Source organism: Larimichthys crocea, chromosome XII, assembly GCF_000972845.2.
Source record: "Larimichthys crocea isolate SSNF chromosome XII, L_crocea_2.0, whole genome shotgun sequence".
NCBI lineage: Eukaryota > Metazoa > Chordata > Actinopteri > Sciaenidae > Larimichthys > Larimichthys crocea.
Window position 1 is genome coordinate 25218237 of NC_040022.1, and position 19485 is coordinate 25237721.

A 19485-nucleotide genomic window follows, 5' to 3' on the forward strand; every position below is an offset into this window, starting at 1 on the left:
ATAAGGTTAAGGTTTTTTTCAAGTTTAAGATCTCATTTGATCATCCTTTCAATACCATCTAATGGGGCCCCCAATCAAAGTACAGCAGAGTCTCAATAGTTACTGCAGGGTTGTCCTAATCTATTGCAAAATGTCCTCCATCTGGTTGTACTTAACGGTTTGGCTCTTGCTTGACATTTGATGCAGAGTGTCAGTAAAATGATGACACCTTGAGGGCTACCAAGATAAAACAAGTGAAGCAAGCTTAGTACCACACGCTTGTCTTGCTTACTCAGTGTTTCTCAGTGACTGCTAGGTATTAATGCATGTAATGGTTCACATGAAGTTCACGGTGTACAGAAGGTGTAAATGAGGTCTCAATAAACAGTTACTGTAAAAGAGGCAAAATATTAAACATGTCATAATTTTTTCCTAAAGAATAAAATAAAGTGAATTCTTCATGTCTTTTTTCAATTCACATCAACTTATTACTGGCTACAGCATTCTACGGACATAAGTTATAAAATATAAATTTACACAACCAACATTAATAGAGAAAATTGGTTACCCCAGCGTGTTAATATGCATTCATTTACAGAAATCACAAATTAACACGTTTTTAAAAATCAAACATTTTATTTCTTTGTTGGCAAAATGCACCCATAACATTTTTGTGTAAGATCCATGAGTGAATGGCTCCCATTAGTACCCAACACACAAAAAACAACAACAAAAACAAAACAAATAAAACTCAACATCTTGGGAGATTTAGTGACGCCATGTGGGGCAAAAACATGTCAGAATAAATAATATGAAAAGTCTAAATTCGAAACACATCTTTTGCAGGGGTATATCATCAAGTCTTGCTCGCCAAAAAGGCTAAAATCCACATTCAGCAGAGAATGATTAGGTGGTGAGAGACTGGAGTGTGTTTGGATGTGGTTTCATGGGTTCTTTTTGAGGGAACTTAAAAAGGAATTTATAACCATGTTCCTCCCAAAGCCACCACATTTGAGGTGTGTACAGCGATTTGTCTCATCTATAATCATGTCAACAGCTGGTTGGTGGCATTAGTGTGCAAGCAATCCGAACGTGGCGGCACACGAATAACAAATTGCACTGGTACATAATCCACAGTAGTACTGTAAATCTATGACTCTGGTTTGACGGCAACTGCTGCTTGTGACCCTGCTGCAAGCGTTTAAAGTGTTGGCTAATGATTATTTAAAACACAGCAATATGAAGTCTAAAAGAAGTGATCAAAGCAAGAAACATGAATGTTTTTCCTGTTTAGGACTTTTCACAACAGAGACCAATGAATTTAGAATGATTACCGGTTGATTTAACATGTGAATGTCTGCAAAAGTCTTGATTTTGCTCAGTAACCAAATCAGTGATACAGTGTGGTTCATTTGAAGTCTTGAGAAATTTTGAAAAATAGCATTTCACAGTGTAATGTCAAATCAGGCCATGGTTAACTGCCCGATGAATGAAATGTAACAGTCCCATTGCATTCTTTTCTAATGAATAGGTTCATTTCTGTATGACAGACAGAAGTTGGGTACTTCAAATGCCATTCCAAATGGCAAGTCTAGTGCCTTTCTAAAGTAAAAACTACAAACAGACAACATGATAGAAAACATAAGACACATTGTATCCCTTTTTACCTTGTCACATCTGGATAAATTAAATCAAAAGTATCAAAGATGATTAAGGAATTAAGGGGATTTGCCCTATGCAGCCCTAAATCCAAGGGTCTCATTCACTTCCTCTCATAGCTCGTCCCGTGCTGTACTGTCTAAAGGCGACTGGAGCACATCTGAGTTCTGGGCTTCAGAGCTGATCTCAGCCTGCTCATGAGTTTTTCCTGAGCGTGCTCTGTCCCAATCTGTACGGACCTTGTCATTGTCCCACACTGTTGAGGTCTCAGTGTCACTGATGTACCCATGGTCACCCGTGTAGTGTGTTGGATACACCAGAAGAGGCTCGGCTGAAAATGCTTGCAGGTCCCTGGTTTCAAACTGTTCCATATAATCAGACCTGTGAAGAAAGAATTTAACGTCAAGAAAAGCACTTCTAAGCACATGTGTATATTATGTGTGTACTTGCACTAGGCAGAAAACACTAATACTTACACTGGGTGTTTATCATACATGATAGGAAGAAACTCATCAACTGGCAAAATCCTCTTTAGTGGTTCTGCTTTCAAAAGCTTCTCTGCACCTTGTAATGATATCATATAACCTAGTGTCCAATATGAATAGTCTGCTTCCACTAAGTTGTGTACATTGGGCACTGCTTTCTCTGGGTGATCCACTTGCATTCTCTTCCGACCAATATAACTGGAAGAAAAGAAAGTGAGAAGCAATTGAAAATATAGAATAGAAAATAAAAGGTATATTTGAAGACTGTAAAGGAAGCACAAACAACTCACATGAGATCCCAGTCCAGTCCTTCTTCCTCAATCTCACTCATCAAGTTGATCAAGCGACGTTTGAAGAAGATCTCAAAGCGCAGGTCGTCTTCGATCACCAGGGAGGTGTGCAGATTTCTCTCCACGATCTACAGGCACAGATTTATCAATACGTCATCCAGCTGTCTTTTTCATAAACATTCAAATGCTTGGTTTATAAGATTCACCTCTTTCCAGATGTTATAGTGGGAAAGGAAACATCCTAGCTCTCCCTTTGTCAGGGGACGACCATGATAGGGGTCACTGTAGCCAGGGAGCATGTGGATGCCCAAAGCCTGAACTTCACTAATATTCATTGCTCTGAAACAGCGAGGGAAGAACAAATTGGTCATGAAAAAAGGCAAACAAGTGATATCACCAAGTACTAAATAAGTATTTATTAAACAGAGTGAACTTACTTTCCATCTACAGCTGCGATGACTTTACATGCAATCTCCTGTTCGTATAATGTCCTCAGCATACGTTCTCTGCGATCAGCCCGCCTCTGCAGGTTTATCATGAAAACCTACACAGGCAACAGGGAAGCCAATGTAACTACATATTTCTAACTGCAGGGGGAAACGTTAAGCACAAAAGTGGATAGAGGGCCATTTTTGCAGACTCCATCTTCACATCACTCATTACTCACCTCATCGAAGCCCATTTTGTCAGGTTGTTTTCTAGGAACTTGTATATATTTTGAGGGCGTCACTGGGGGATTTCGCACTACACAGTGAGAGGGAAGATGGATGCAGAAATGGTATAAATGATATATAGAGAAACCCATGCTGATAGTTTTCATTAGATAAAGCAGCAGAAAGCAGAATATATGCTTCATTCAGAGGAGAAAAGGGAGTTAGATGCAAAAGCCTGCAGTCTGAGTGCAAACTACTCACCATTAACCTCCAGCAATGAGTGCAAAAAGCTGTCAGCTTCATCTTCCAAAGTGTTGTGGGAGCGCAGTGGAACAGGAAGGTAACCATAGATCTCTCTATTACATACAAACATTTGGATATCTGCAGAGATGCAAATAGACATCTAGGTTAAAAAGGTCTATAACAACTGTGTAACACCTTAGGATTTAAGCATTGAATATTAAAATACCTGCCATCCGAGCAGAGTATGCAAACACAATGATGTCATCAAAAGCCCAGCTGTATTCTGGGTGTGGCGGGTGAAAGGCCAGCTGCCTGGACGCCTCTTTCCTCAGGTCTATCAGGAAGGTGGAGTGGACCATGGGAACTGCAAAACATCCCTTACGCACCTGCTTCCTCATGGGTATGTAGGCAGGGGTGCGCTTATAGTAACCCTAAATACACAGTTGATTAACAGTTTAAAAGCATTCATTAAATCAACCAAACCCTTAGAAAAGGCTCAACATACACAAGTACACTCATCAAGACTGTACCTGAGAAGTCATTCCACACCAGAAGTTTGAATAGGCTGCACGGGACTGGAGCATTGGAGCAATGATGGTCTTATTCTCTTTCATGAGCTTCCAGACAACGTCAGGATCTGTGAGGAGGTTATCACAGTCCACCAACTACAAAAGGAAGAGAGGATAAACTGTAAAATTGTCAATGAAGTGCATTTGTGGCATACCATAAACTGACAAAAAAATGTTTAGTGGTCAAATAGATCATAGAGTTTAAATAGGGCACTGAAACTGAGACATTAAAAAAAAAACCTTACAGACTATTTATGTTTCCTGGGGAGAAGACTAAGACTTAAGAAAATTTGCAGCACAAAATTATTGCAATCCTGAATGTACTTTGCTTCAAAATTATACCCTACTGAAGCTCAACGAAGTAGGGAACGGGAATACAAACGAAAATGTAAACATAGCTGCACTTTAAAACATAGTTCATGTTGAGTCAAGCTTTATGTCAGTGTGAGGATCTAGATGAACCAGACCAGATAAAGTTTAACTATAAGAGCCTGAAAAATATAACTGGGTCAAATTTCAACACCCTTCCAAATGCTTAAATTATAATTGTGGTGGTGCTGTGGACTTAACTCTGTATTTATCTTGCTGCTACTATTATTGAACAATAAAGATCCCTTAGAAGAACTGCCTCAACGCTTAAAAAGGAATTGTGCTGTTGTGCTTTTTTTGTGCATGTAAAGAGTAGTTTTGTTTAACCTACCATAAAGTAGTCTGCCCACATCTCACGAGCTGACTCCAGTGCTACTTGCCGAAGTTTCATAACATGCTCATAACGGAGGTCTGTCCAATGCTTCGGACCATCTTCATCCTTATAATGTCTACAAGAGACACATGAATACTAATCAGACTCTGTGAGGCCTTTAAGCAACACAACATTTCACATGAAACAACCAACCAACAACCTAAATAACCAACCTGGATTGCTCTTTTGGCCTCCACTCCACATTATGGTAAAGTTTCTGCACCTTGACAAGCCAGTCACGCAGAAGATATGTGGTGTTGTCCATGTTATGATCAGTTGCAACCCTGTCAATAAACAACAATGTAAATGATTAGAATAAACTATATTCAACACCAGAGGAGTTGAACATTATCAACAAGAGAGACTAAAGAAAGGGAAAACTGCATCAAAGGTACATGCAGCAGTACTGCCAGCATTCAAGCTCAGACAAGAGTTGAAAGACGATATCACGACTCAGATAACAAGACCAGTGTTAATTTTTTTAAAGCTCATTGTTTGTAGCTGTGAGAACTAACACAATGTAATTTGGGGTAGCATATCACTCTTTTAAGTTTTTTTTTTTTTTTTTTTTTTAAAGGAAATGAACTATGGAAACCCCTGCCAAAAATAAATAAAACAAATACAGAAGTGACACTGAAACTGGCTGAAATCACGCATGAGACAAATGAACAAAAGTTAGGAAGCTGGCATGTTTGACTCAATTCTGCAGAAAGAGAAGATCGAGCCATGTGTTTACCTTGAGTCATCACATCTGCTTGAATCTCTGTATCAAGAAAATGAGGAATCTTCACACCCACAGACTTCCTTCTTTGGCCGTGTAGTGTACTGTAGGTCTTTGCTACATCTGTACTAAAGATAGCTGAGCTTGTATTTTGCTTAGCAGGCCAACAGCCAAACTGGGTTCTCTTGACAGATTTCACATGGATCTGTGAGAACACTGCAGCTCCTTGCGAAACCATCTCTTCCCTCACTCCTGCTGTCCATCCTTTCAAATTCTCAAACTGTGAACTACACTGACTCTTCCGCCTCATGTCTAGCTCAAATAAAGATTTGTTACAAACATAGTTTTAAACCATGTATGACTGGTGCTCTAAACATACATCTACAAGTGCTGTTTCACTTTCATCTGGTCTATCGTTGCTCCAGCGGTATAGAAATGTGGGGCTAATTGCAGACACCAACGATTTAAATGACAGTTTTGCCTAATCTAATTCCAAGGCTTTGGCCTGCTTACAAGCTGCTGCTAAAAGCATATGGCACATAGTGTTTGCAGCATCTCACAGCTGTTTGCATTTTCCAGATGCTGCTTAATGTGCTTGCAGAACATGTCAAAACAAAATTGTCCTTACCTCAAACATATTTACACAAGGGTTTTATGAGTGCCAAAAAGAAAAATCAAACAACTTCACTTATATTAAGTCCCTCAATAAAGTGAATGTTGCTCAAGGCCGTTAAACAAACTGCTCGGAGCTCTGAGGGTGTAAGTACAAGAGTCTGTTGCAGTATGTTGTTAAGTTATTATGTAAAAAGCACCTCCCTTTCACTTCCCTCAACTTGTGCCTGAACATGGTAGACATGTGTAAATGGTCTATAACATCCATTTGCACTTCCCACTAGGTAATTGCTTGGGAAAGGCTTTTAGTAATGCTATGGAATTTTCTATCCTTAGGTTACCCGAGGTCACGTGTGGGCCTTGAGTTCCTTGACAGTACTAATTGTTTGGCTTTGATTGGGAACAGTAGGTGCCAGTCTGTCTCAACACTGTGGTGGCCAGGGTCGAAGAGACTTATTGCTTCCTTCTTAGACATAATAGAAAGCTTGCTGTTGATGTTCCAGTCTGCGTAAACAGACATCTGTGTCTCCAGACTAGAATGTGCTGATGGTAACACCTCGATGGATAAAGACATCCTCTTTGACTAATTCTGGGCGTATAGTATTTGTGGTGTTATCTGTAGAGGTTTAAAACCTGACCACCAACATGAATTTGGCAGAATGTGAGACTGACTCAGGCACTTCTGATGAACTTCGAGAGTGTCTCTAATTCTCCTTGGCCAAGCGTCAATAAATAAAACAGCATAAGACACCAGAGGCTCCTGAACACTTTCTTTCTACCTGACCTTACCATTGACCTTTGACTTCAGCAATTTCTCCACAACAAGTAAGAGATAACATGAATAATCAATTAGCATGTAGAGTAACAGGGCCGGTCCTAGCTATGGGCAATGTGGGCGGCCGCCCAGGGCGCATTCTCCGTGGGGGGCGCACGAACGCCCGAAAAAGCAAAAAACCGGTAATTTTCGATACCGCTCATTAAGTTTCTCATAAGGTTCGCCCAGGGCGCAAATGTGGCCAGGACCGGCGCTGTAGAGTAAATATCTATGGTTGCCCTGCACCTGCACATAGCTAAATCAGAAAATTGTCCTGTGTCATGTTTTTCTCCATAATAACGGATGGACATGACACAAAATGTCCTTAAGAGGGCTAAAACAGTTTCACAAATTAATGTTGTGGTTCATTTGGCAAGAAACAAACAAAAACACTGGATAACCCTCCAGGAATAAAGTAGGACTTGTACTCCCATGCTTTAAAGACTATTATATTTCAGCCCACTTGAGGATTTTGCTTTGTTGGTGCAACTCTGATTACCAGGTGTGTCAGGGGAAATTCCAATACAGGCAAGGATTGGGGATAAAAGACTGATTAGAAACTTAATGGAAAAAAATTATAAATGGGTCACGGTTAATAAAAGTGACTTGTTTGAAGAAATATAGATTCTGAGATGGTGCATACATGACCACAACACATTGTACATTTTTTAACCAGAGGTCAGTGGGCAGCTTTGAGCCATTGAAGAGACTACATGGCTTGAACAATAAGTGATTTCTTTCAGCACGTCATCACATTAACAGTTCCAGAGTTTTAAAAAAGTGTTTTTGATCAGTGAATATAGGTGGACACACTGCTTGAAATAATCTCAATACTTTATAAAAGGGACTTCAAGGAGTTAAAACAAGTAATACCTACATTTAACAAAAGTGGGACAGGAAAACAGTTGCATTTCAGAGGAATTCTGGAGAAAGTCTCGTGAATTTCAGTGGAAGACATCAAGTTCAACCTCTTGGAGAGCATTTAGCTGTAGGAGTCTTGGCAGGAATTTATTACACCCATTCAGCAGTCTCATCACTCAAGACTCCTCCAGTTGTTGGAGAAAATGTGGTTCCCAGGAAGTGCAACATAATCAATTGTTCTGGGTCTGTCCAAGTGTAAATGCTTTTTGGGATAAGATCGACACAGAGGGCTAAAACTGAATTCAGTTAAATTACTTGTCACTTTTTCTTTTTTTTTTTATTTGTCTACGTGCTTTCCAGTCCTCCCCATAGTGATGGCAACAAAACTCGTCACAGATGGGGCTCCCTGGGGCTACAGTTTTACAAGATGGAGATCTCTCAGCTTTTTGTCCTTGACATGATGATGTATGGGAGTCAATCACTCCAATAAAGAGGCTTAACTGGTTGACAGGAGGTCATATGTGTTAGGGAGGAGAAGACTTAAAGGTAGCCTAAAGGTGTGTGTGCGTGCAGACAACAATATTTCTCTTTGTCGGGATTTGTATTTTAAAAAACACGCAGCTCCCCCCGTGGACAAATCAGTCCCGTCCCCTCCCCTCCACGTATACAGATCAATGCATGGCCACCCAGAGGAGCAGAGGCCAGATGTGCTCACCTCTGTCCAACAAAAGGTATCTTTAAATGTTCATTCGTGGTCTGCATCAGTTCTTCTTTATCTTTTAAAGTTTGTTTTTTTAACCCCGCAACACAACTTTGTAGTATTCCTCCCATTTTTACTCGTCTTCCTCTGCGGGTCCACCCCTTTGGACCCAGCCGATCCAGCAGCAATGCGTCGATTTCATGAAAATAGTTTTACTTATGGAAATAATTCACTTTTAAACTTACCTAACAACAACAACAACGGGAACTTTACTTCTTAGCTGCTTATCAGCTAGCGAGAAAACCAGGATGTCAACGCTGCAACTTACCACAGAGCCATACGGTCCTTGGGATAGTTGAGGCGCTCAATAGTACCGAGGAAATACGGCAAGGAGTGCTCGGAGTTTCTGCAGATCAGGGCCAGGAGGACCCGGGGAGCGAGGAGCGGAGACTCCGGGCTCCAGCGCTCCTCCGCAAAATATCCCCGGACAGGACTGCAGCAGGACAGGAGCAAGAGGAGCAGGGCGGCGGAAAGGCAGGCGCTCATTGTGGCAATAAATTAACGAATATTTATATATATTTGTATCTATATATAACCGCAAAGAAATTTAAATGGGTGCTACATAAGAGTTGTCTCTTTACTTTGCGCGGTCATCACAGGAAAGCAAAATCTGTGCAGCAGCTCCTGATGTGAAAACACTGCGAAGTTGAGCTTTAAAGGGGCGGTGTGATGCGATCTTAAAGGGGACGGACTAGTGACCATGAATGCACAGTGAACACAAAAGTCACAAAAGGTTTGATTAACAGATCGTTTTATTTTCTAATGAAAAGTGTTAGTGTAAGTACTGAAGGAATGTGGGTGTGAGGAGAACACACATTTTACAGTAAGGTTAATGGACCCAGTAGAAACAATCTCTGATCATTTCTTTTCTCTTGAATAAAACTAAACCTCTGGGAAACACTCCAACCACCAAAAAGTGCTAAATATACTACTGCCTCAATGTTTTTATATCTTTTATCTCATATGTTTAAACTGTCTCTTCATTCCTGCTCGGACACCAGTGTTCAGATAGAAAGCTCTACAGTTTGGCCCCTGAGACTAGCCTCTCTACCTGGATAGTTAAGGAAGCAGCTGCGGGTTCATCAACAAGCCAGAACAGCTCGCCGTTAGTCGGGACAACACGTGCCGCTGGTAAAGCTGGACCCTCTCTACCCTCTAGCACTTCCTGCAAGAAAATGGTCATTATGTTACAATACAGCAGCAATATTACAAAACTCAGCGCTATAAGTATTTCTGCTGATCCACTATGACTATGATTGAACAGATGCATACATTTATCCTCATTATCAACCTTTTTCGTCAACTTTTTTCAATTGTTTGCTTCTAATCGTGGTTTGCATTGGTTCATCTGTGAACCTTAACTATTAAAACCTGTAATTAACCTCCGTTTTTTTGCATTGTTCCATTTATCTTATGCCTCATCTTTAATTGGTTTTGTATCCAAATATAGTCAAACCTGATTTATTGCATCATGGAAATAGTAGGGTTTTATAATTTGGAATTCAAAATGCGTATGTTCAATAAAAGACTCTAAATGTTACCTTCAAAACAGCTGCTTTGCTTCCTCCGGTTGACACGAAAGCCACAGAGCGTGCAGAGTTCACCACTGGAAAAGTCATAGTTACACGCTGGGGCGGTGGTTTGGGAGAGTCGCTGATGGGGGCCACAATCTTCTTGGTTTCCTGAATACGGAGTACACGCAAATACAGTCATACATCATGTGCAATGCATACAGTCACCAAAGAGTGGCAACATGGCAACATCACAACCACAACCAACCAAATACATGATATAAGCCAAACTGCCTCACATGGATGTAACAAGGGACGACAGTGAAGAACAATTCAATCCAATAAAATCAGCTTTATAATGAAATATGGTATGCATTTCAAACAAAGCTATAATCCCTAATTGGATTAGTTGGAGTATTAGTAGCTGGATCAGTTGAATCCTCTTAAGTCTGGTAAAGATGAAGAGCAGCAGTGTCTTTCTACATTCGTACTTCGTCACAAGAATTCAACACATATAGTTTACTAGAAAATTTATTATAATACAACCCTCACCTCCAGAAGAGGGTGCTCTGGGAAGAGGGAACAGGTGTGTCCATCTGGTCCCATACCCAGCAGTAACAAGTCAAACACAGGGAAATCATCATCTGGGAAGGCCTGTGTGTTTTCAAAAAAAACAATCCTGTAAATATTTTGCAAAATACTGAAATCTAAAAGAAAATGCCTACGTGACGGTGCAACTACAACTGATCATAGGACAGCAACAGATGTCGCACCTTCTTCAGTTTGCAGGTATAGTCCTCAGCACACTCGTTGACAGACAGAGAGGGGTCGATGGTTAAGATCCCACTGTCCGGGATGTTGACCTTGGAAAACAACTGACTCTGGGAAAGAAACACAGTTATACTTGGCTGCAAAGAAAGAGCAAACTGTGACTATGGCACATGCAAACAAACTCCTGAACAGGTACCTTGTAGAGCCCATAGGTGCTCTCAGGATCATCAAAGGAAACCAATCGCTCGTCACAGAAACCAACCACCCACTTGCTGCAGTCCAAGTCTGGCATGGCGAGCAGCTCTTTGCTGAGCATGGAGACTAGACTTCCTCCAGAGAGGCCCAAAGTGAACCTGCCGTGAGAGACGATGGCTTTCTCTGCTCGAGATGTCACCAGATGGGCCAGCACTGGTCCAAGCTCCACCGAGGAGGGGAAGACCACGACTCTTCTGCCAGCCATGAGTCAGCTGTGTGAATAAACAAGTTATTGAGCAACACACAAGGAAGTTGCAACAATTTTACAACACCGTTTTTCAAGTCAAGTAAATATTCTGCATACAACCTGCTTATGCTGACATAAAAGCCCTACTTTTACTATACAGTACTACTAAATATATTACCAGTTACAGGATAACACTGAATTGCAATTAGGCTGGGGCCGTGCAAAGACAAAATGCTACAAACCGCAGCTATTTCTGCATGATACTACATTACCCAGTGTCTGAAATATGTCGGAGGAGTGATGTTCATTTCTTGACATCTTTAACAAACCTGACACTTCGGCTAAAACGCTAAAAATGTCCGAAAAATAAGTTTCTTTACCAGCTGAGGATCTCAGGAGCAGGTTGTCATGAGGACGATTTTCAGTCGGCAAACGTATTGAGAACTTCCTGAAACGAGTTCCCAACCAGCCAATCAGATTCTGTGTTTAGGCCGCGCTGAATTCTGGTCAATGGAGTCCCTGACTAAGTAGTTACGACGATATAAAAAAAAAAAAACAGCGTTAAAAATACAAATTAAAAATAGAGCATTAACAAACAACGTCAATAGATGCCTGAAGGGGATAGAGGAAGCGGTGTCAATGTTACAGCTCAGTTTTGTAGTTTTTAGTGTGGTCACTATATTTCCTCCCATCAAGTAGATGGCAGCATTACCTCAAAGTCAACCAATTGAGTTCTCGAGAGATACCCGCTTATCTTGTAGGCATGCACACGCAGCCCTTCTCGTGTAATAACGTTGTAACTTCATTTCACAGTGTACATTAGGACTTCTTGACCGCGACAACTAGCCGGTGCGCATCTCGCGTACAAACAGAAAGCTTCAAAACATGTCGGCAGTCTTCTCTTTCCAGACACAGCTCGTCTCCATCATGGACGCGTTATCCAAAACAGCTGTGATGGAAATAAGCAAACTGGTCGAGATCGAGTCGAAGATGCTGAAAATAGAGATAACCCGAGGGCGGAATGAGATTGCCTCGCTCACAGAGAAACTGCAGCTGATGGAGAAACTGCTTTACATCGCACAGGGGAGCAGGCAGGACGCAGCAGCCGCAGCATGCTCGGTGGTGACGGACGCCTCAGAGGACGGAGTATCGGAGCCTGACAAGACGAGACCTGCCATAAAGAGGTGTGCTTGTTGATTCCTGTGTGTAGCCTGTAGGTAGTGTGTGTGTGTTCTGTTGACACCGTGAATGCATCACCGCCATGACCTTTGCTGTCAGCTACACCCTGCCTGGTGAATTAATATAAGTTTGTTGCATCCTAGTGAGAGCCCATGGGAATGCATAACTTCGTCCACCGAGAGGAGCAGTTTGCATGAAGGAGAAGAGCATGCACCAGCTGAAGTAAGTCATGTACTAACTCACTTATGATGTCACTCTATTGTACTGTGCTCTGTATTTGGAACATGTGCAATTCATATCCTTTTTTAAATAGCCCCCAAATCCATCAAAGGAGCAGCCGGAATTGATAGTTATAAAGGAAGAGCTGTCAGAGTTGGACAATGGAGTCATTGAACAAGATAGGACAAGTGAAAACAGTGAGTATACATGCATTTGTTTAAAATGAAATGTACAACATCTGACTCATAATAATATATATATAAAAAATTGATTGACCATAAGTTACCTTCACACACATCATATGATTTGGTATAATGTTCTTGTGTGTCAAAACAAATTTATTGTGACACCAGTGGGTGTTGGCTTGTGCCCTCTGGGTTATCAAATTTGAATATGTTTGTATGCTGTCAACAGGAATGGAAACGGCTGCAGACACCCAGAAGAGTCCAGAAGTGATGCAGCGTCCAAAGCCCATTACAGAACATCAGCAGGCTCTCTTTCCTGACAGCTTTGTGATCCTGAGCACCCAGTCGTCTCTCACTGGACCAGGCAGGAGGGAAACGGGGTGGATTCCACAGTTTACATCTGCACACACAACCCTAGAAGCTGGGAAAAACTTAGCTCAAAATGTTGCTTCCCAAAGCTTAAATGTGCTCAGGAATATGAAGCTTCACAACTTGAGGAACTCGGCTGCCAAGAGGTTCGGCTGCTTGCAGTGCGGCAAGAGCTTCAGATGCTTTAGCCAACTTGAAATACACCAGAGAAGTCACACAGGAGAGAAACCGTTCAGGTGCACACTTTGTGGAAAGCGATATGCACAAAAAGGGCATCTGTATACACACCAGCGCACACACACTGGAGAGAAGCCATATCGTTGTCCTATTTGTGGAAAGGGTTTTATTCAGAAATGTACTCTTGATATGCATCAGCGCACACACACTGGAGAAAAACCTTTTGTTTGTATCAAATGTGGCAAGGGATTTACGAAAAACTGTAATCTGAAGAAACATCTCACAGTACATCTAGACCCTAATTTGAACATGTATGGTAGTGAATCTAATGCGCCAACATGTAGTGGGACATTCATAAATGGAACCACTTAAGACAGCCAGTAATGTAACTTCTACTGCTGTTTGGGTGAAATATTTTCTGCATAATAAAGTTATCTTTGCTCCAGATTGTGTGTCACCTGTTTTTACTATCCAAATGTTCAAATGTAATGAAAATATGTCACAATATGTTAGATCTGCTTCTTAATTGTTGTATATCTACTGTAAATGTCAACCAGTCCCCTTCCAAACTGTCCAAACTTGATATTTTGCTACGGTATAAAAATACATACATGTAGGTTACAGTATTAAGACACAACACTTTTTGTGAACTGACAACTGAAACCAATCACTAAATCATTAGTTTTATTGATAGTTGTCAATACTAAATTAAACAATTAAAATTAAAAAAGGCCCAATTTAATGGCTAGGAAATGGATGGACAATCGATGATAATTGATCAGTGCAGTACAGTGAAAGATAAAAATGGGAACACTGGCATAATGTAGGTTTGATATTAGAAGAGATGCAGTTTCATGTTGGCTATAGATGTAGCTTTTACATCCAGCAAATTAGGTGAATGAGACTTCATGGACAGATACACAACAGGTGTTGGTTTCTATTTCTGATGGCAAGTTAGGGACCTGGTCAGACCTCGTGGTGGAGCTGTTTATGTTACTGAGCAAGTTGGAGGTGCAGTGGGTTTCCTCGGGGTGCTAGCCCAGTACTGAAGAGAGATATAAATGTGAGAGTACACACTGGGACAACATACCTATGAAAAATATTGTAAAGAAAGAACACTTATTTAGGGAGACTGAGAAACTGTAAAACATCTACTCAAGCAATGCAACCACAAACAACAAAGCACAAGGCTAGGTGGTTTATTACCACACCTGGACAATGAAGAGCTTAATGTTGTGAAAATGTGAAAGCAGTCATTGAATTCACAGGTGCGACAGAAGAAGACACACTCCAAAAACTGCAAATTAGTCTGTGAGAGGCAGCATAGTACCGCCAACAGCTCTGTGGACTACGAGACCAGATCTATAACTATGGAATATCAAGAGAAGAAATAAAACAACGGATCTAGTCCAGGAGTGTTATAACTACACAGATGGAAAGTATGGGGAATATGTTTACATATACACAGATGGATTCAAAGAGCCGATAAAAGGGGCAACAGGCGCAGCAGTGGGGATTCCCAGTCATCGTATCACAATTTCAAAGAAGACATCAGATTATTTAAGCATATATGCGGTGGAGCCATGTGCAATATTACTGGCAATAGAATGGGTGGAGGGTGCAGGAAGATAGTCATATGATTCAGTTTCATCACTAACTTCACTGAGGTCCAAAATTGCTAAGGAGGCAGTGAAGAAAGAGGAGGTGGAAATGAAAGTAAAATGATGAAAAGCAAGGGGGGGAAAGCGGAATATGGAAGGAAATAAACAATCAGTGGAATCAACTCTGGAAGAAGCTGAAAAAAGGGAGACATTTATATAAATTACAAAGTGTAGTAGGAGAGGTAGGTTGATGGAACAGAACAAGTAATTATGAGCAGAATGAGAATAGGGCACAGTAAATTGAATCAGAATCAGAATCAGAAATACTTTAATAACATTTCTGATTCTGATTCTGATTCAATTTACTGTGCCCTATTCTTACTACTTACTTAATACTTAACACACATCCAACTGCTCAATGTAACTGTGGGGAGAAATAAACAGTAGAACATGTAATTATAGCATGTCCTAGATATGAAAGAGAGAGGGAAGTGATGAATACAGGGATGCGGAGGTCAGGAATAGTGGAAAATCTGGGGAATGGAGGAGAGTCATTTTGAGATTTCTTGTCTCAACTGGATTAATTAAAAGAATATAAAAGCAGATGGCAGTAAATACCAAAAGAAGAAGAAGGAGGTGAAGAAAACCAAAAACAGGAGCAACAGGTACAGCAGTGGTGGTTCCCAGTCATAATAACAAAGTATTAAAAAGAACATCAGATCATTTAAGCATATGTGCGCTGGAGCTATGTGCAATAGTATTGTCAATAGAATGGGTGGAGGACAGGGTGGATAGGAAGATAATCATATGTAGCGATTCAATCTGAGCACTCTGAAATACTGTCGAGGACATCCAGATTAACAGCAGCAGGGGAGGGAGGTGGCGTTCATGTGGGTATCAGCTCATTTAGGGATACAGGGGAATGAAAAAGCAGATAAAATTGCAAAGGAGGCAGTAAAGAAAGAGGAGGTGGAAAAAAATATCAAAAGCAGAAGGAAAAAGTCTAATAAGGAAGGAAATAACCAGTCAATGGAAACAATATTGGAAAATCCAGGAAAAGGAGAGACATTTATATAAAATACAAGATGAAGTAGGAGAGGTGGGCGGTTGTGGAGATAGCAGAGTGGAACAGGTGACCATGAGCAGACTAAGAATAGGGCACACTCAGTATAGTAGGGAAACATCCAACTGGTCGATGTAGCTATGGGGAGAGAGAGAGAGAGACAGCGGAGCATGTGATTACAGCGTGTCCTGAGAGGGAAGTGATGAGTACAGAAGGCAGGAATAGTGGAAAATAACTTCAAGAGTATAGTAGATTGGAATGATGTGTGGGTAGAATTGAAAACAATACTGGGATACAAACTATCAAGGAAATGTGAGATATTATACCTGTGTAACCTGACAAGGAAAAATGTACAATATGAAGACGAATATCTGGTAAAAAATTTTGTTGGCTGCAGCCAAGAAGGCAATCACCAGGAAATGGTGTAGAGAGGACCCTCCTACTCGGAGGAACTGGCTGGACATAGTGGAGGAGATAATCAACATGGGAAAATTTACGTATATATTGAGACTTCGGCAAACGGAATTTGATAAGAAATGCGAAAAATGGACAGAGCATAAATCTCAAAGCAGAGACACCACCGAAAACTTTTGACATTTGAGGAATATTAACAACATGTACCCCACTGACCCTGTGATGTGTTCTTTAATGTTGTTATATACCAAAAATCAATAAAGTGATGGAAGGTTACAGTTAATACTAGATAATTGTGTGGTGTGTTAATTCTTTAAGGTTACAATTAATACTAGATAATTGTGTGGTGTGTTAATTCTTTAAGGTTACAGTTAATACTAGATAATTGTGTGGTGTGTTAATTCTTTTGTGTGATGATAATTATTTTGTGTGATGTTAATTTTTTTGTGTTTCAGGAAATAACGGTCAGTTTGTTATATCTTATTTTACCATATATGGAGTGAAGACATGTATTAATCTGCCCAGAGACAAATGTAACACCTGTTTGTGTGTGTGTTTAATAAAACGAGCCAGAACTGTTGGAGTTCAGAACTCAGCTGGATGCGGGACTAGAGACCAGATCTATAACTATGGAATAGAAAGAATTAAACAAGGATCTAGTCCAGGAAATGTTATATAACATATACACAGATGGATCAAAAGAGCCGATAAAAGGACAACAGGCACAGCAGTGGTGATCCCAGTCATCGTATCACAATTTCAAAGAAAACATCAGATTATTTAAGCATATATGCGGTGGAGCTATGCGCAATATTACTGGCAAAGTAATGGGTAGAGGACATGGCGGACAGGAAGATAGTCATATGATTCAGTTTCATCACTAACTTCACTGAGGTCCAAAATGCTAAGGAGGCAGTAAAGAAAGAGGTGGAAATAAAGTAAAATGATGAAAAGCAAGGGGGGAAAAGCGGAATATGGAAGGAAATAACAATCAGTGGAATCAACTCTGGAAGAAGCAGAAAAAAGGGAGACATTTATATAAATTACAAAGTGTAGTAGGAGAGGTAGATGATGGAACAGAACAAGTAACATGAGCAGAATAAGAATAGGGCACAGTAAATTGAATCAGAATCAGAATCAGAAATACTTTAATAACATTTCTGATTCTGATCTGATTCAATTTACTGTGCCCTATTCTTATTATTACTTAATACTTAAACACATATAAACATCCAACTGCTCAATGTAACTGTGGGGAGAAAAAACAGTAGAACATGTAATTATAGCATGTCCTAGATATGAAAGAGAAGGGAAGTGATGAATAGGGATGCGGAGTCAGGAACAGTGGAAAATCTGGGGAATGGAGGAGAGTATTTTGAGATTTCTTGTCCCAACTGGATTAATTAAAAGAATATAAAGCGGATGGCAGTAAATACCAAAAAAGAAGAAGGAGGTGAAGAAAACCAAAAACAGGAGCAACAGGTACAGCAGTGGTGGTTCCCAGTCATAATAACAAAGTATTAAAAAGAACATCAGATCATTTAAGCATATGTGCGCTGGAGCTATGTGCAATAGTATTGTCAATAGAATGGGTGGAGGACAGGGTGGATAGGAAGATAATCATATGTAGCGATTCAATCTGAGCACTCTGAAATACTGTTGAGGACATCCAGATTAACAGCAGAAGGGGAGGGAGGTGGCGTTCATGTGGGTACCAGCTCATTTAGGGATACAGGGGAATGAAAAAGCAGATAAAATTGCAAAGGAGGCAGTAAAGAAAGAACATCCAACTGGTCGATGTAGCTGTGGGGAGAGAGAGGAACAGTGGAGCATGTGATTACAGCGTGTCCTGAGAGGGAAGTGATGAGTACAAGGCAGGAATAGTGGAAAATAACTTCAAGAGTATAGTAGATTGGAATGATGTGTGGGTAGAATTGAAAACAATACTGGGATACGAACTACCAAGGACATGTGAGATATTATACCTGTGTAACCTGACAAGGAAAAATGTACAATATGAAGACGAATCTGGTAAAAATTTTGTTGGCTGCAGCCAAGAAGGCAATCACCAGGAAAATGGTGTAGAGAGGACCCTCCTACTCGGAGGAACTGGCTGGACATAGTGGAGGAGATAATCAACATGGAAAAATTTATATTTTTTATAGGGCTGTAATCGATTAAAAAAAATTACAAATAATCGCAAAAATTTCTGTAATTAATCGCGATTAATCGCAATTAATCTATCAATACATGTATCAATAAATTAAATGCATTTTTCTGAGACTGAAGCTTATAAGAATATTTATTTATGTAAAATGATAATTAATGTAGATAAACTCAGATAAAGTATAGAAATTCATTCATGTTATTGGCTTAAGGTGCACATATGCACAGTGCAAACAGAAAAAAGCCAGAATGAGGAAATATACTGTGAGGGTGCCACACTCCTGTAGTGTAGACTGGGTGTTTTGCTTTGAGGTGATATGTTAAAGTCGTGTTACTTCTGTGGAATTTAAATTCGGCTTTGCAAACTGTGCAAATTGCCTTGTTTTTGTCCAACGAGCCGTCGGGCAACTTTTTAAAATGAAATGTTCCCCCTAAAAGTCCGTCCTTATCCCATCTTTACGCCACGACTCTCCTTTAGTTAGGATAGATCATAGACATATATAGGCACAGACTCTCCTTTAGTTAGGATAGATCATAGACATATATGCACAGACTCTCCTTTAGTTAGGATAGATCATAGACATATATGCACAGACTCTCCTTTAGTTAGGATAGATCATAGACATATATGCACAGACTCTCCTTTAGTTAGGATAGATCATAGACATATATACACAGACTCCTTTAGTTAGGATAGATCATAGACATATATACACAGACTCTCCTTTAGTTAGGATAGATCATAGACATATATGCACAGACTCTCCTTTAGTTAGGATAGATCATAGACATATATACACAGACGCCTCACTGAGCAGGTTGGTCCGTTGCTGCGATACGTTAACGTGTCCGCCATATTGGATGTGGCAGATCTGCCCGTAAACTAATACAAGCAGGGCCGTTTTAGCTATGGGCAATGTGGGCGACCGCCCAGGGCGCAGTCTCCGTGAGGGTTTAAGTTAATGCCTCTATACACCCATCACACACACCCCACAATAAG

At 40.4% G+C, this 19485-nt stretch overlaps 3 protein-coding genes across 3 annotated transcripts in view; 1 reads left to right on the plus strand and 2 right to left on the minus strand.

Moving 5' to 3' along the window:
• Window positions 1-598: 598 nt before the first annotated feature.
• colgalt1a (collagen beta(1-O)galactosyltransferase 1a) lies at window positions 599-9061 on the minus strand. Its single transcript, XM_027285941.1, has 12 exons — window positions 8657-9061; window positions 4794-4904; window positions 4579-4696; window positions 3840-3974; window positions 3536-3740; window positions 3328-3447; window positions 3081-3157; window positions 2851-2957; window positions 2620-2752; window positions 2414-2541; window positions 2115-2321; window positions 599-2019 (listed from the first exon to the last, which is right to left on the minus strand). The coding sequence occupies exons 1-12, from the start codon at window positions 8872-8874 to the stop codon at window positions 1752-1754; spliced, it is 1827 nt and encodes a 608-aa protein (XP_027141742.1). The 5' UTR covers window positions 8875-9061; the 3' UTR covers window positions 599-1751.
• A 61-nt stretch (window positions 9062-9122) lies between these two features.
• pgls (6-phosphogluconolactonase) lies at window positions 9123-11623 on the minus strand. Its single transcript, XM_027285943.1, has 6 exons — window positions 11493-11623; window positions 10867-11137; window positions 10673-10780; window positions 10452-10553; window positions 9930-10070; window positions 9123-9553 (listed from the first exon to the last, which is right to left on the minus strand). The coding sequence occupies exons 2-6, from the start codon at window positions 11128-11130 to the stop codon at window positions 9407-9409; spliced, it is 762 nt and encodes a 253-aa protein (XP_027141744.1). The 5' UTR covers window positions 11131-11137; window positions 11493-11623; the 3' UTR covers window positions 9123-9406.
• Window positions 11624-11760: 137 nt separating this feature from the next.
• LOC104918578 (zinc finger protein 271) overlaps window positions 11761-19485 on the plus strand; it is an 11002-nt gene continuing 3277 nt past the window's right edge. Inside the window, exons 1-4 of the mRNA XM_010730376.3 lie at window positions 11761-12296; window positions 12435-12513; window positions 12605-12707; window positions 12925-13610. Of these exons, the coding sequence (XP_010728678.3) occupies window positions 11998-12296; window positions 12435-12513; window positions 12605-12707; window positions 12925-13610 (1167 nt within the window). The 5' untranslated portion in view covers window positions 11761-11997. The remainder of the gene's footprint in view (window positions 12297-12434; window positions 12514-12604; window positions 12708-12924; window positions 13611-19485) is intronic.